General features: G+C 43.6%; 1 protein-coding gene across 32 annotated transcripts in view; it reads right to left on the bottom strand.

The window, feature by feature from the left end:
- Window positions 1-13,002, bottom strand: part of adgrl2a (adhesion G protein-coupled receptor L2a) — a 99,800-nt gene that overhangs the window by 14,060 nt on the left and 72,738 nt on the right. For 25 of the 32 annotated variants that reach the window (XR_004698244.2, XR_004698243.2, XM_035176070.2 and 22 more), the window contains 11 exons: window positions 11,784-12,080; window positions 11,015-11,118; window positions 10,135-10,320; window positions 9,476-9,514; window positions 7,111-7,294; window positions 6,309-6,431; window positions 5,424-5,626; window positions 4,597-4,770; window positions 3,179-3,388; window positions 2,242-2,462; window positions 1,589-1,655 (listed from right to left, as the gene is read on the bottom strand). Coding sequence is in view for 30 of the 32 variants with exons in the window: in XM_035176070.2 (XP_035031961.1) it covers window positions 1,589-1,655; window positions 2,242-2,462; window positions 3,179-3,388; window positions 4,597-4,770; window positions 5,424-5,626; window positions 6,309-6,431; window positions 7,111-7,294; window positions 9,476-9,514; window positions 10,135-10,320; window positions 11,015-11,118; window positions 11,784-12,080 (1,808 nt within the window). In the remaining 2 variants the exon portion in view is untranslated. The remainder of the gene's footprint in view (window positions 1-1,588; window positions 1,656-2,241; window positions 2,463-3,178; window positions 3,389-4,596; window positions 4,771-5,423; window positions 5,627-6,308; window positions 6,432-7,110; window positions 7,295-9,475; window positions 9,515-10,134; window positions 10,321-11,014; window positions 11,119-11,783; window positions 12,081-13,002) is intronic. The other 7 variants (XM_035176059.2, XM_035176082.2, XM_035176064.2 and 4 more) reach the window with 1 other exon arrangement.

Genomic DNA, 13,002 nt, shown 5'->3' with positions numbered 1-13,002 from the left:
CCTGCACGCTCCCCCGAGACGCTCCCTTCCACAGTACTTTGTCTTTTTGAGTCAATTGTTGCACAGAACCAGAGGAGCGGCGTGCGCCGCCTGAGCACACATTAGCACTGCTGCAATACATTAGCTCCTCGCGGGGTCATGATTCTATCTCTCCGGCCATCACCGCCGGGATCCTGATCATCACTTCCACCGCAGACACATTTTTCATGCAAGTCATCGTGGAGGCAACACGCGATTGGAGAACAACGAGGGCCGAGTCGAGGGAAGGGAGACGAATTCCTGTGCGGCTGACAAAGCATTTGCCGACACAGGGAGCTGCTTGTTTGTTTTGATACGATATTTGCTTTTCCTCAATTATCAGCTCGCACATGCAAAGCGATGGTGGAGAAAAAAGGAAACAAGCATTTCACTATTTCCTCTTTTTATCCAACACAGACATTTGTCAGCTCCCTCCTCCATTTTTAAATGCTACATCGAGTGGCAACATGTCTCTTTTAGGAAACTGTGAAATGCAGTCCAGCGTGCGGAGTCATCTTTTATTCATTTTGTTAGCGCACAGACAAAGAGCTGTACTATAGCTTTACTTTGAGAGCTCCATGCAGGCTGCCAATGGCTGAGCGGAGACTTGCTGGAGTTTGACATGGGTGCCCCCTTCTCGCCAGTATGTTTTCAGTGTCAGTTTGATGTTCAACGGAGGTCACTGCATCTGTAGATACAGTGCCAACCATTATGCTGGATAATGAACACAGCGCCTGAACAAATACCACCCTCCCTGCGCAGCGGCAAGACGAGTTTGTGGAGCTTCCTCTTCCCTGGGTGCTGCGCGAGGGCAAAGTCATACATGGTGCGGTGGGCTGAGTGGATATACTGTATCTGAGGAATACCACCTGCTATTTCATTCCCTTTTTTGCGCGGGGAGGTAAGACTCCCCGAGGTCTCATTCTTCTGAACCTATCTGATGGAGCGGGAGATAATAATGTCATGACCAGTAAATAATTGCATGCCTCAATGGGACATATGTCAATACGATATGCTATATGTCCTTCACCCCTGATGGTCCTTGACCAAACAGAGGTGCCTTTGCTTTTCCTCCTCTCTCCGACACTGTCATGTGCTATTTACTGCAGGCGGACAAACACACGAGGAGGCAGATGCAGAGGAGCATGTATAAAAAAAGAGAAATATTGTACTGTATATGCTGTAAAATTGAGCCTTGGGGCCATTTTTAATCTGTTTTCTTCCCTTAATCATAAATGCAGTAAACCTGAAGGCCGTTTGGCAACGTCTGCACTGCGAGACTTTACGGGGAGTTGTGTAAATGCGTTTTAAAAAAAAGTACATTATCAAATCCTGATCCTTGTCGGCCGGTGAGAGAGGGGGAGGATTGAAGGATGCCTCGGAATCTTTCTCTGCCGCAAAATTAACCTGTCATCACCGAGAAGACTCGGAGCAGAAATCCTGCTGACTTTCCCCTCAGTTCAACCATCTCACTTCCTTTATCTCTCTCCGGCATCTCTTTCATCTCACACTCTCAGTCCCTTCCGTACTCTGTCAGTCTCAGGATTCAAAGGAAAATAAAACAGCTTACCATGATGATAAAGGTGACAGGTCCAATAAAACTCCATATGAAATGATTATCCACACTTAGCCAGCACCTGTGAGGGAGAGACACACACACACACTTCAGGTTGGGGCAGCACACGGCAGGAAAATAATATCAGTGTTAAAATTAATGGGGTGACATTTGTGGATAATGACACCGGGCGCGTGATTTCTTGTCAATATTTAACTTGGAGCCTTTTCAAACGCTCCCTTCACCGGCTGAACGTTAACACACAATGAAGGAGCCCCTCGTCAAAGCAGGGCCTGAGCTGAGATATGGTCATTAATCTATGTAAAAGGCTTTTTCAGCACTCTTCTCTTTAAGGGAGCATTTACAAACAAGAGGTCACAGGAGGGTCTTTGAGCAGAGAGGCATTAATGTAGCCCACGTCCCCCACCCTGCCCCCGGAAAACCACAGTGTTGAGTCCGTCAGCCACTTTCAGAAATGACATAAAAAATTTAACAGCTGCCCGTCCTTGGCAAAAAGGGAGCTACATTTTTTTGGGGGGGGGGTGAAGTCTCCGGGGACGGTCGTAAGGTGCCGGCAGAAACGATGAGTAGATTTCCTTTCAAACGCTGCCACACGCACAGGACGCAACAGGGAAGCCCAAGGATTCAGAAAAAAAGGCCACACTCACGCTTTCTCTGTCCCGTAGCTCTGGTAGTCGATGGCCGCCGAGACGCCGACCACGATGGCGGGGAAGAGGTAACCAGACACGTAGTAGTACTTCTTCCGAGAGTACTCGCTCTCGAAGACCTCCACGAGCATGAGGTACAGCTGGACCCCCTCGAGACACATCCAGGAGAAGGAGGCCAGGAAGAAGAAATGAAGGATCCCCGCGATGATGGCGCAGCCGATCTGTAACAGAACAACGACCGATTGAGACATTCAAATAATCCAAAGGTTAAGAGTTCACATAAAAAAACACTGTGATTAAAAAAAATATTATTATTAAAGAGTAATTGTAAATCACATATTCGGTCTTTGACTGAAACCTCCTGAAAAGATGACATTGATCGCTGCTGCCGAACTCATTCAGCACAAACATAAAGTGAAACTGATTTAAAACATTAATATGTGTTCATTCACTACACGGGCTCGGACTATTCACAGGTGTAGCTTCCCATCAGCATGCTATTTAAATGCCATTTGTATGTTAAGGTCAGAGTTAATAGATGCCAGGACCCAAACGTTAGCTCAGCTTTCTACGGTTTGATTCCTGGCTATAAACAGAAAGAAAAAAAATCCCTTTGTGCCCGCTGTGAAAATTAAGGATGAAAAAAAAAAAAGATAAAAATTTGTATGGATGTCGCCATGGCAACTGCGGCTTTAAGTGAGGGAGGAAAAACGACTTGTCAAGTGGAAGACACAGCCCTTTAGTAATCTATATTAATGGTGCTGTCCCACTCGTGTCGTGTCAGGGACAAGCAGGGAAGGTTAGAAACAAACAATGCTTAAAGTCCCATCAATTTCACTCTGAGAGGGTCTTCTGTTGCATTATGGGAGCGGGAGGAGATAAAGAGACAGGGAATGAATCAAAACCGAATCAATAGGGCGCAGTCGTCCTAGCTTACCCTGGGTTCCGTCATATCGATACCAATTAGGAATATTAACTCGGCGATGAAGAGATTAATGCACAAGTTCTTGTGGATGGTGTTGCGGTCGCTCTGCAGGCCCCGGAAGAAGCAGAAGGTGAAGATGCTCATGGTGAGGCAGACGAGGGACACCACGATCCCGACGCGAGTGATGACGGTGAGAAGCAGCTCGTGGACCCTGTCGTTAACCTGGAGGAGGGAGAGGGTTAGAGGCCGGATTATGAAATATGAAAAAAAACAAGTTTTCGCATTAGGTCTACAGGGAAGGAAAGAAACAGAATTACCTCTGCAAGGGTGGTTATGATTTCATGGTATTTGTTTGTCTGTCTGTTACATTTCGGTGCAGATCCAGATCAGGCCTTTTTTGACATTTTCACCAATTTCCCAGAGAAGAATTCATGATTTCAGATTATGTATTTGTTTTAAATCAGGCACAATTAGGGAAATTATTTCTATGCATTTTATTTGATTGACTTTAAGGTGACTTGGTGGAGATATGCGTTCTACTGAGCACCATTCTAGTTATTTACAAAATCATATGTGACCTAATCAAAAGTACTGAACCCCCTTCAGATTTAATAATGAATTACTGATTAAGTAGTAATTAATTCTTTCTTTACTCCTAATTAGTCACTCTGATGAAGGCCAGTGTGTCGAGATGAGTAGATGCATTTTTTTTCATCTATGCTATGCATTAGCCACAATAATAAATGCTTTTTAATTTTTGCTGTGGTTTATTTCCCTTTTGAATCAAAAAAATAAATAGAATATTGAATTTATTATAGTTGGAGCAAGGTGAAAAGTACAATCCAGCCTTTAAAAAGAACTAGACTGTCAATCAGTAGTCCAAGGCCCAACGGTCCCCTTATGAAACCACATTTAAATTCACCAGATCCAGATTTTAATTTGGAGCCGCACCAAATTGCACACACTCATAAATGCCAGTCCCCTAAAATGTCAGATTTATTTTTATCAAGGTCCATGAATAATTTCCTGAGAAATCAAGGATGATGTTGAAAAATTCATCCATGATGAGAAGAGAAACAATTGAAAAATAAATAAATACTTGATCAACCCCCTGATTTGGATCCACACCACAATTTAACTAATTCTTCCTTAAACCATGTCTCACCCCTTTGAGAAATTTAGTAGAAATTGGTTGAGTAGTTTTTGCGTAGTAAAGAAAATAAAACACTTTTAAAGCATAGAAAATATTGGTTGTACTGAGGTCACAACCTGTCAGAGCAGTCGACAACAATTCTCTTCATTCATTTGAGTCGATGTGTTGTGAAGTACAGAGAATTACATTAAAGTTTTAGATTCAAATAAACTGCATAAAAGTAAGTTTAGATACTTTGATTTGTAATAAAATTGACAGAAGAACAGACGTGACATACTGAGATTTCACGGTGTGCCATGAGGATGGCAAAGTTGGTGAGATGAGTGCAGGAGCAGGTGGTGTGTGTTTTATTGGAATCCAGGAGTTTGCAGCCTTGGGTGGACCAGTATCCCATCATGCTCCTCTCAGAGTAATTCCAGAAGGAGCAATTGGAGTTGAAGTAGTGCTCCATCTGCAGATAACAAGAGATATGGTTAAGTGTCCAAATAATTGACTGCCTGAAATTGAAGTACATGTAGAACACAGAGGCCATTTACCCCCTACTCACACCAAGTATTTCCCCCCACAATGACATGGATGAGGATTTTTCACTTCACAGCTCTCATGAAGCAATTCATATGTTATATCTCATTTGGCACATGCTCGCAAAATCAACCGAAGCATGGTCGCGTACATGAGGACTTAATAACACAGAGGCATAATTGTTTGACGGCATGTCTTTGGAATTGCACAATTTCTCTGATAAAGGATGGAGTCACGCACGGCCCTCTGGGAACTCTAGTGACAACTTTAAAAGACGAAAGATAATTGGTGCTCCAGTAATTTCATCCTAGATTGTATGGCTAATCTAGGAGCTAATTCCCCCCACTATAAAAGAAAATGGGTATCATTTATATCCCAATGTTGATTAAAGAATTAGTTTTCATTAAGAATTCACTTAGGTTCTAAAGACTCCTTTAATTTGATGTTCAATGACTTAAATAAACTGCCGACTGACCTAGTCAGACATTTACAATTCAAATTGCAGATCTCTGTCTACTCTGGATGTTCCCTCCTGGAGTTTTTTAATATGACCTCTCCCTTCATTCCAGCAGGGACACTCACGTCGATGTGCTCCAGGGTAAAAATCACGGGGTCATTAATGAATACGCGGCTGGACTCTTTGTTGATTGAGGCGGCGATGATGTCGGAGTTGACGGCCACTGACACGTTGCGGCCATAAGCGTCGGCCATCTTAATGGTGGCGTTCTCTGTGCTGAGGAACTGGCCCAGGTTCTTGTAGAGGACAAACACCAGCTTGGCAACTCCTGCAGAGTGACAGAGGGGGAAAAAACAGAAGATGAGGAATATCCAGCTTCTAGAACTATTAAGAAAATGTATGATGAAAAAACTGCGGGGACAAAAGATAACCTTTTTTCAGAAAACCCACTAACATCTGGCCTTTGTCTTCAATGGGAATGGTTACAATCAGCAAATGACTCTGGGTGTTTTATCGACTCCAGCTCTGATCAACAGTGATGGAATGACAACCAGGAGAATGTGCAAATTTCTTCTTATTCCTCTTTATTTTAGCTGCTACGTGATGACTTCAATTGAACGTTTGTGTTCTTATTGTTTTTTATATCTTGGGAATAACGAACAGCGATTTGTTCCCCTCCGTATCGCGCAAGATGCCACACTGGCAAGACAGCAATGGTTTCCGACGCATTCATGCATTTTACATGACTCACCTGGGGACTCTACTGACAATGGAAATTGAGTCAATCGCCTTTTTTAATCACATTTATTCATGCTTAAAAACCCTGTTAATATTGGTGTAGAAAAGGTAGAGCACAGACGGACCTTTCACCTTTTCAAAGAAACGAGAAGGAGAGCACAAGTCAAACAAACACGCATATATCTCTTAGTTTCTCCTACGCTGAGAATGAGCAGAGTTCCCTTGACCGAGTTTCTCTTCTTTTCTATTGGTGCGTTTAAAGGAGCTCTTACCATTACGGCTGTTGAGCTTGACAGTGTTGGCCGAGAGCTGGATTGAGACGCCCCCCTTGCTGGATTGTGGGAATTTGAAATCCTGAACTTGGCCGTCTGTGGTGAGCACGTACACGTCCAGGACTGAAGGGTGCAGGGGGCAGGTGGGTGAGAGAAGAAAAATGGAGAAAGAGAGATATTGGTCATTAAGTAACTTCCATTCCAGGGCATGAAAAAACTTAACTCTCAAGTATGTTGCTAAAGCGTTCTTCTACTTGAAATGTTGCAGAGATCAGACGATGTATCATCAAATCAAAGGGCTACACAATAAAAATGTCAGTCACAAGGTGATCATTGAATAACTAATCCATGAAAACAGCCCTGAGAGAGGAGCAAAGAGAAAAACCTTCATGTTCCTTCATGCTGAAGTCAATGAGGGAGCGAAGAGGAGGCTGTGGATAAACAATGTTGTTTTTTCTGACTCCCACAGCAGGCTAATGTTCACATTAATGTATAGAGTTACAAGGTCTAGACGCATACATTTATAAACTAAGCGTGCGCAATCAGAGAATCCAGTCTATTTAATTGTCTGATATTCATCACTTTGTCAGTAAGCGGCTCGTTAAACCTAATATGCGTTGTTTTTTTTCTGTTCCCCCGAGGTTTAAATGCTTATTATGAAAACAAAGTCCTTTTTCAAGTGGCGGCCTTGTTCTCTCTCTCTGTCTCTCTCTCGATGAATTGAAGGTAATGAAATTAACCGAGCTTTACATCAATCGAGAACGCCCGTCGCTTGCTTACCACAAACTCCTGCTTTACTTACTTATGTTGTCTGCAGGAACTTTGACGAAGGCGGGCTCCATGAGGTTGTCGGCGAGGACGAACGCCCCCTCCTCCAGAGTGTCCAGCAACATGGTGGCCGCGTGCGTCTGTTCCGTGCTGTTCATGTCTTGCCAGGACTTCAAGGCTTCTGGTCGCAGAAGGTTATCGACTGTGTCCACAATAGCCTGAGTCCAGACCAAAAACACACACACACACACACACACACACACACACACACACACACACACACACACACACACACACACACACACACACACACACACACACACACACACACACACGCGCAAAGAAAGACAAAGATATTTGAGTAACTCGGAGGAAATGAAATAAATAAATAAATATTTGCAAGCATGAGCAGTGACATGCAGACACTGAGATGAAATGAATAAAAAGCTGTGGCTTGAAGAATCACATCTGTTGGGATTAAAATAAAGATGAAGAGAAAAATAAAAAAAAAAGCTAAAAGGACATTGTATTGTATATATGAAAAAAACGATTAAACACAGATATTTAATAGATAAGAAAGAAAAAATTTAAAATATTGATTGTGATGGAGAAACGAACATGAGTGTTGACGTTGGTGTGGATTCAGTTTCTTTTTCAAGGACACTGCTTCAGGTCAGACTCTAGGAGCCCATCAGGTCCAAATACAGGATATTAAGAAGATGGTCTGACGAACATCAACGTACCAAAAGCTGTGGAATTTTCTAATTGCAAAGTTCAGCATCTGACGTGGAGGAACTTTTCTTTTCTTCAACTTTTCATGTGCTTAACTACACTTAACGGCAGTCTCCCCACACAAAGGTTTGAAAAGTATAGAACTTTATCCATTCATCCATCTATCGTCTATATCTTATCCCTTTGAGGGTTGCAGGGGGAGCTGGAGCCAATCCCAGCTGACACTGGGTGGGAGACGTTATAAACCCTGCGCAGGTCGCCATCTCATCAGAGGGCCGACGTATAGAAAAAACCTTTCACTCTCACATTCCAACCTAAGGTCAGTTTATCAATCTGCATATCTTTGTGTGGGAGGATGCTGCCATTTTTCCATCCACGTCTTCTACCACGATGCTGGGTTTTCTTCAGGAAATGATCAAATCAATGTGTCGAATCAGATCATGAGTGCAGGCGATGGCTGCAGGGGGTGGGGGGGTGGGGGGGGGCTTGGCGGCGGTAGGTTGCTAATGTGGTGTTGCGTCAGGTTTGGCAGATGTCAGATTCCACTGACTCAACAATCTGTGTCCCACATGTCTTTCTGTCATTAGTCAAATAAGTGCAGTCGTTTACATTGACGAACCCTCTCTCATACCATCACAGCCTCCGACTTTAAATCTATATGTTGTGACATTTAAAAAAAAAAACTAAAACAAAATGATGATGGGACGTTTTTAAGAGAAGTGGTGCGACGACGCGTGTGCAATTTCTTTTTCTTTCCCTTTTTCCCTCTTTTCTTTTTATGAGCGCACGGCCATTGACTGGCTAATTAGCTCGATCCATTTTAATACCCTCCCAGAGGAGAGATCTGGATTGTGGGGGGTGACTTTGGTGGCAGGTGTAGGACAATGAGCTCCCTAAAGGTAGAGAGTTATATATGGACAAAATACCCTGACGTGTGGACCTAACCTGGTAGCGTTCAATGAAACACGGGGAAAAAAATGATCTGACCTGTCTTACCCTATTAAACAGACAGAGTTGCAGATTTACAACTTTAATTTATGAACCAAATGACCTAAAACCTGCGTCCTTGTGAAACGAGACCCACAATTTTCATTTTGACGTTACTTGGGGGGGGAAAGGTCGGGTCGAGGTCCTTGAAAAAAATAAAAGGGAGCTGGATTTAATCAGCAAATTGTGTTGGATGCAATTTTCACCAGCGTTTTATACTGAAGGGAGTTTTTCACAAAAGAGACAAATTCTTCAGCGAATGAACAATGAGAGGAATGTAAGAACAGGGTGTTCATTGAGTGGTGGTGTTATGCATCAAGGCGTGCAATCTTGACTAGACACTCAGAAAACATACAAAACAGAATGAAAAAAGCAAAATGCACCATTACTGTCAAAGCATTAAAAAAAACACAGAGACACATATATACATCCATGAGAAGAAGCCGCCACGGTAACTGGACTTGACTTCTCTTTTGACTGAGAATGCACCTTGGGTACAATTGTGTCTGTGTGTAGGGCAATTACTCGAAAACAAAAAGACAGCAGGAAGCACAGGGAGGAGGGGGGGGGACATGACAGTGCAGGGGTTACATGCTGCTGGACTTGGGCTGGGGGGCAGATACAGGAACAGAGGAGGGGGGCGGCAGCAAGAAGAGTGGGCACAAACATTGCTCCAGTACCTTCATGTATGCCCTGCATGTCCTTTCTCGTTTTTGAAGCTTTGTTTTAATTAGAAAAGAAAGAAAAAAAAAAAGAACAGATAAAAACAGAGACATCAATTTGCACAGGTAAAAAGGATTTGTAGAACAAGGTCCTGACTATGCGCTGGATGCAAAAAAAACTAAATATTAAGTCGCGGTTCCAGCCCATCGCTTAGTGCACTGCCTGGTGTGTCGCTGACCTGCTTACCTGAAGGGTGAAGAATAAAAGGGCCTCCGCTCACATTAGAGAAATGCTGCATTTACTGACACATCGCAGAAGCATTAACAAGCCCAATTATGGCCTTTACTACAAATGTACAAAATGCTGCTATGAATACAAATGTCTGCTCCTTGTCAGAGTCGGAAATCATGCAGCTATTCTGTTTTTTGTCCTGTTTTTCCTCTTTCCTGACTTTGAAAAGAAAGGGACACACTCTACGTGGCAAACAGCAGCAGCTACAAACTGTATCACTGTTGGGGGAGCAAAAAAATCCTGCATTTATCATTTAAAAGATACACATAAGCCCCTTGGCCACGTGAACCTTGACTCAGGAGTGATTCAGCAAGAGAGACTATGTGAGATAATGGAGTTAGTATTTCACTGAGAGTAGTGCTTTTATTTTGGTGGATGCGATTACCTTGTTGAAGCTCCGCCCTGCAGAATCCTTCTCGCTGGGCCGGAGCTCCTGCAGCTGGGCGTCCAGGATGTCCACCAGCTGCTCCATGAGGCGCACGGACGAGCTGACGTCCCCGGCGAAGATGGGGCCCTTGGTGTGCTTGGCTAACTCGTTGGCCAAGTTTGCCGCATTTTCACCGCTGCGAATCTGTGGAGGCGGGGATAAGTACTAAGAGTGAGAGCGAGGTTCACGAGAATGCAAGAAGACAGACGTGGACGGATCTACAGCCTCAAATCACACTTGAATTAGTCCTTGAAATGCCATTTACGAAAAGAGGGTTTAGTTTTTCTTCACGCCAGAGACGTTGCCATGGTAGCAGTTTTTTTTTTCTTCTTTTACTGTGTGGTAAGTTAGGAAAAAACAGGTACACAGTGAGCTGCTTGCTATATCTGCTGTGAGATCTACACACATTATGCACAGGGTGGAGAAAATAAGGTTCATGGAAAAGACCTTTAACTTGGAGGCAAATACAATCCTACAAAGCTGGGTCAAAATATTACATGTGCAACTATTATATACAGCACATACGTCACCCTTCATATCTACATTATATATGTGCTTTATTCAGTTTTTTTTATATTTTGCAGCTGAAGTACAGATGTTGGCCTCTGCAGCGTTTTACTTTTGAAACACATATCAAAGTCCTCTTTTCTCAAATTGTGCTTTCAAGTTAATATGACCCAGATTTACTGCCATATTTTTAACAGTGAATAAGTAATTCAGCGTTGAAGTTCTTCACGAGGACGTGTTTCCACTATTTTGTCTTCCCTCTACCCTTTTTTTTTTTTTAAGTAACACACTCTGCTCAGAAACAAAACAGAACGCCATTGCCCACACAAACCTTCTGGGCGACTTGGTTGACCCAGTGGGAGGTACAGTTGCTGAGATCAGGGCCCTTAGGGTGCCAGGCCCCGGTGGAGCGGACACATAAATAAGACGCCGTGCCTGAAAGGGAAAACAAGAGCAGGAGTAGTCAAGTTCAATCAAGTCACGTCGAACTTATTTTACCATGAAGTCCTTCACGGGGCAACAATAGAAAATAAATAAGGAGAAATCGCACACAAACAACATATTTACAAACATGCAAATTCATTCATATCACACAAATAGTCACAGAGTCTGTTTCTGTCTGTTTGCTTTTCAAAGTTCGAATCATGTCAGAGAACAAAGTCCACTGAAATTCGTTAGATAAAGAGAACTCCAAACACGTAGAGTTACAAATCTGTTAGTAACCCCCCCCAAAAAAAGTTTTTTTGCCTGTTTTTGCTACAAAGTCGTAACATTATTCTTCACGTCCTAATTAGTCCTTATTTCACACAATCAAATGATGTTTGCACGTCTCCACTTTGAGATAAACAGCTTGGTCCTATTTCCGGCAACACAGCCGTTACAAATCACTTAACCACGTCTCGACCTGCGATGACACAGTTAAAACCTAAAAGCCTTACAAAGTGTTTTTTCCCAATGAAACTGGTGCTTGTTACAGATAAAAAAAATACTGTGTGCCAAGATATCAGACAGATCTAACAGACTGTATAGGTCATATTGAAAGCAGCGAGTACACGGCCCTGAGGTGAGAGGCGGCAGGGCGGGGGCGGTTGCCTGTTTACCTCTTGTTCCCTTGGGGCAAGGTCGCTCCACCACCATGCCCCTCTGGGTCTGAGGCCACATTATGTCTCTCTTCTCGGTGGCTTCGCAGAAACGCTCGGGTAGAGGGAAGGACTCCAGAGGTGGAGGGGAAGTCGTCTGCGGAATCACGGGAGGGGGCTTGGGCGCTCCCCTGCTGCCCTCCTTCAGCCCTGTTGTGGTGCTGGTGTTGGCCACGCCCCGGTGCGCCGTGGTCGTCGTGGTGGTGGTTGTGGTTCTCTGAGGCTGCGGGGCCGCGGTGACTTCTGACTGTGGTGGAGCTAAAAAGAAAAAAAGAGGGTGGAGCAGTATTATAAAACTATTTCATTATTGAAGTTTGATTCTCAGAGGGACACGTATTTATCAGTCTTTATGAAAACACAATGTAGAACAGGGAACAAAATTAAAAAGGAAATAATCGTATCACCTGCGGAGTTAGTGCAATAATTGTGGCACCCCTGGGACACATCATATGGTTTATACCGAGAGCAGAGAATGCGGTGGCAGGCGCTTAAACCTTGACCTTCTGGTGCCCTCGTGCCCCACAAAACTTTAATGGTGCGCCCGGCGAGTGCCATTCCTAATTTTTCCCTCAAAATGTTCCGCACTGTAATGTTCATACAACCAAGTATCCTGTTGTGTAAATTGCTGCTAAGTGCTTTGTGCAACAAGCGTATTTGCCTTCCCGTTGACTATGGCGTATCCAAGGCACTCAGTCTGCAGCGAACAAGACAATAATTACAGAAACATCCTCCGGCCTGGCAAATCGTTCTTGCCTGGGAGATTTTGTGGCATGGCTGATTAAATTTCACCAGAGCAACGGAGGAACCTGGATGCTCAGCGGCGGCGGAGCCTGAACCTTCACTTTACAGTTGTTTCTCTGACTCTGATGAAACAGGTGCGCAGTAACTCATGCAGCGCCCCGGGCAAAAACAATATGTTTCAGTCCTGAGAAGGGAGAAAATAGTGCGCTCCTTACATTTAACATGAACCACTAAGGAAAAGACTATGAAGACATTTTTCATGTGATACAGCAGAGAGACGTGGTCGAGCCACTGTAATTACATATAAAAGTCGATCATAAGGGAGTTTCCATTGATGAAATGTGGATAAACAGAAGTTGTTTTATATCAATCTGCTGCATTACCACCCCCGCACCCTTAAAAAAAAAAGAAGAGCTCTATCAGTCAAAGGGGCTCTGAT

Source organism: Hippoglossus stenolepis, chromosome 14 (assembly GCF_022539355.2).
Source record: "Hippoglossus stenolepis isolate QCI-W04-F060 chromosome 14, HSTE1.2, whole genome shotgun sequence".
Taxonomy (NCBI): Eukaryota; Metazoa; Chordata; class Actinopteri; order Pleuronectiformes; family Pleuronectidae; genus Hippoglossus; species Hippoglossus stenolepis.
Note: the sequence above shows the minus strand (reverse complement) of the source record. Positions and strands in the feature narration are given on the sequence as shown.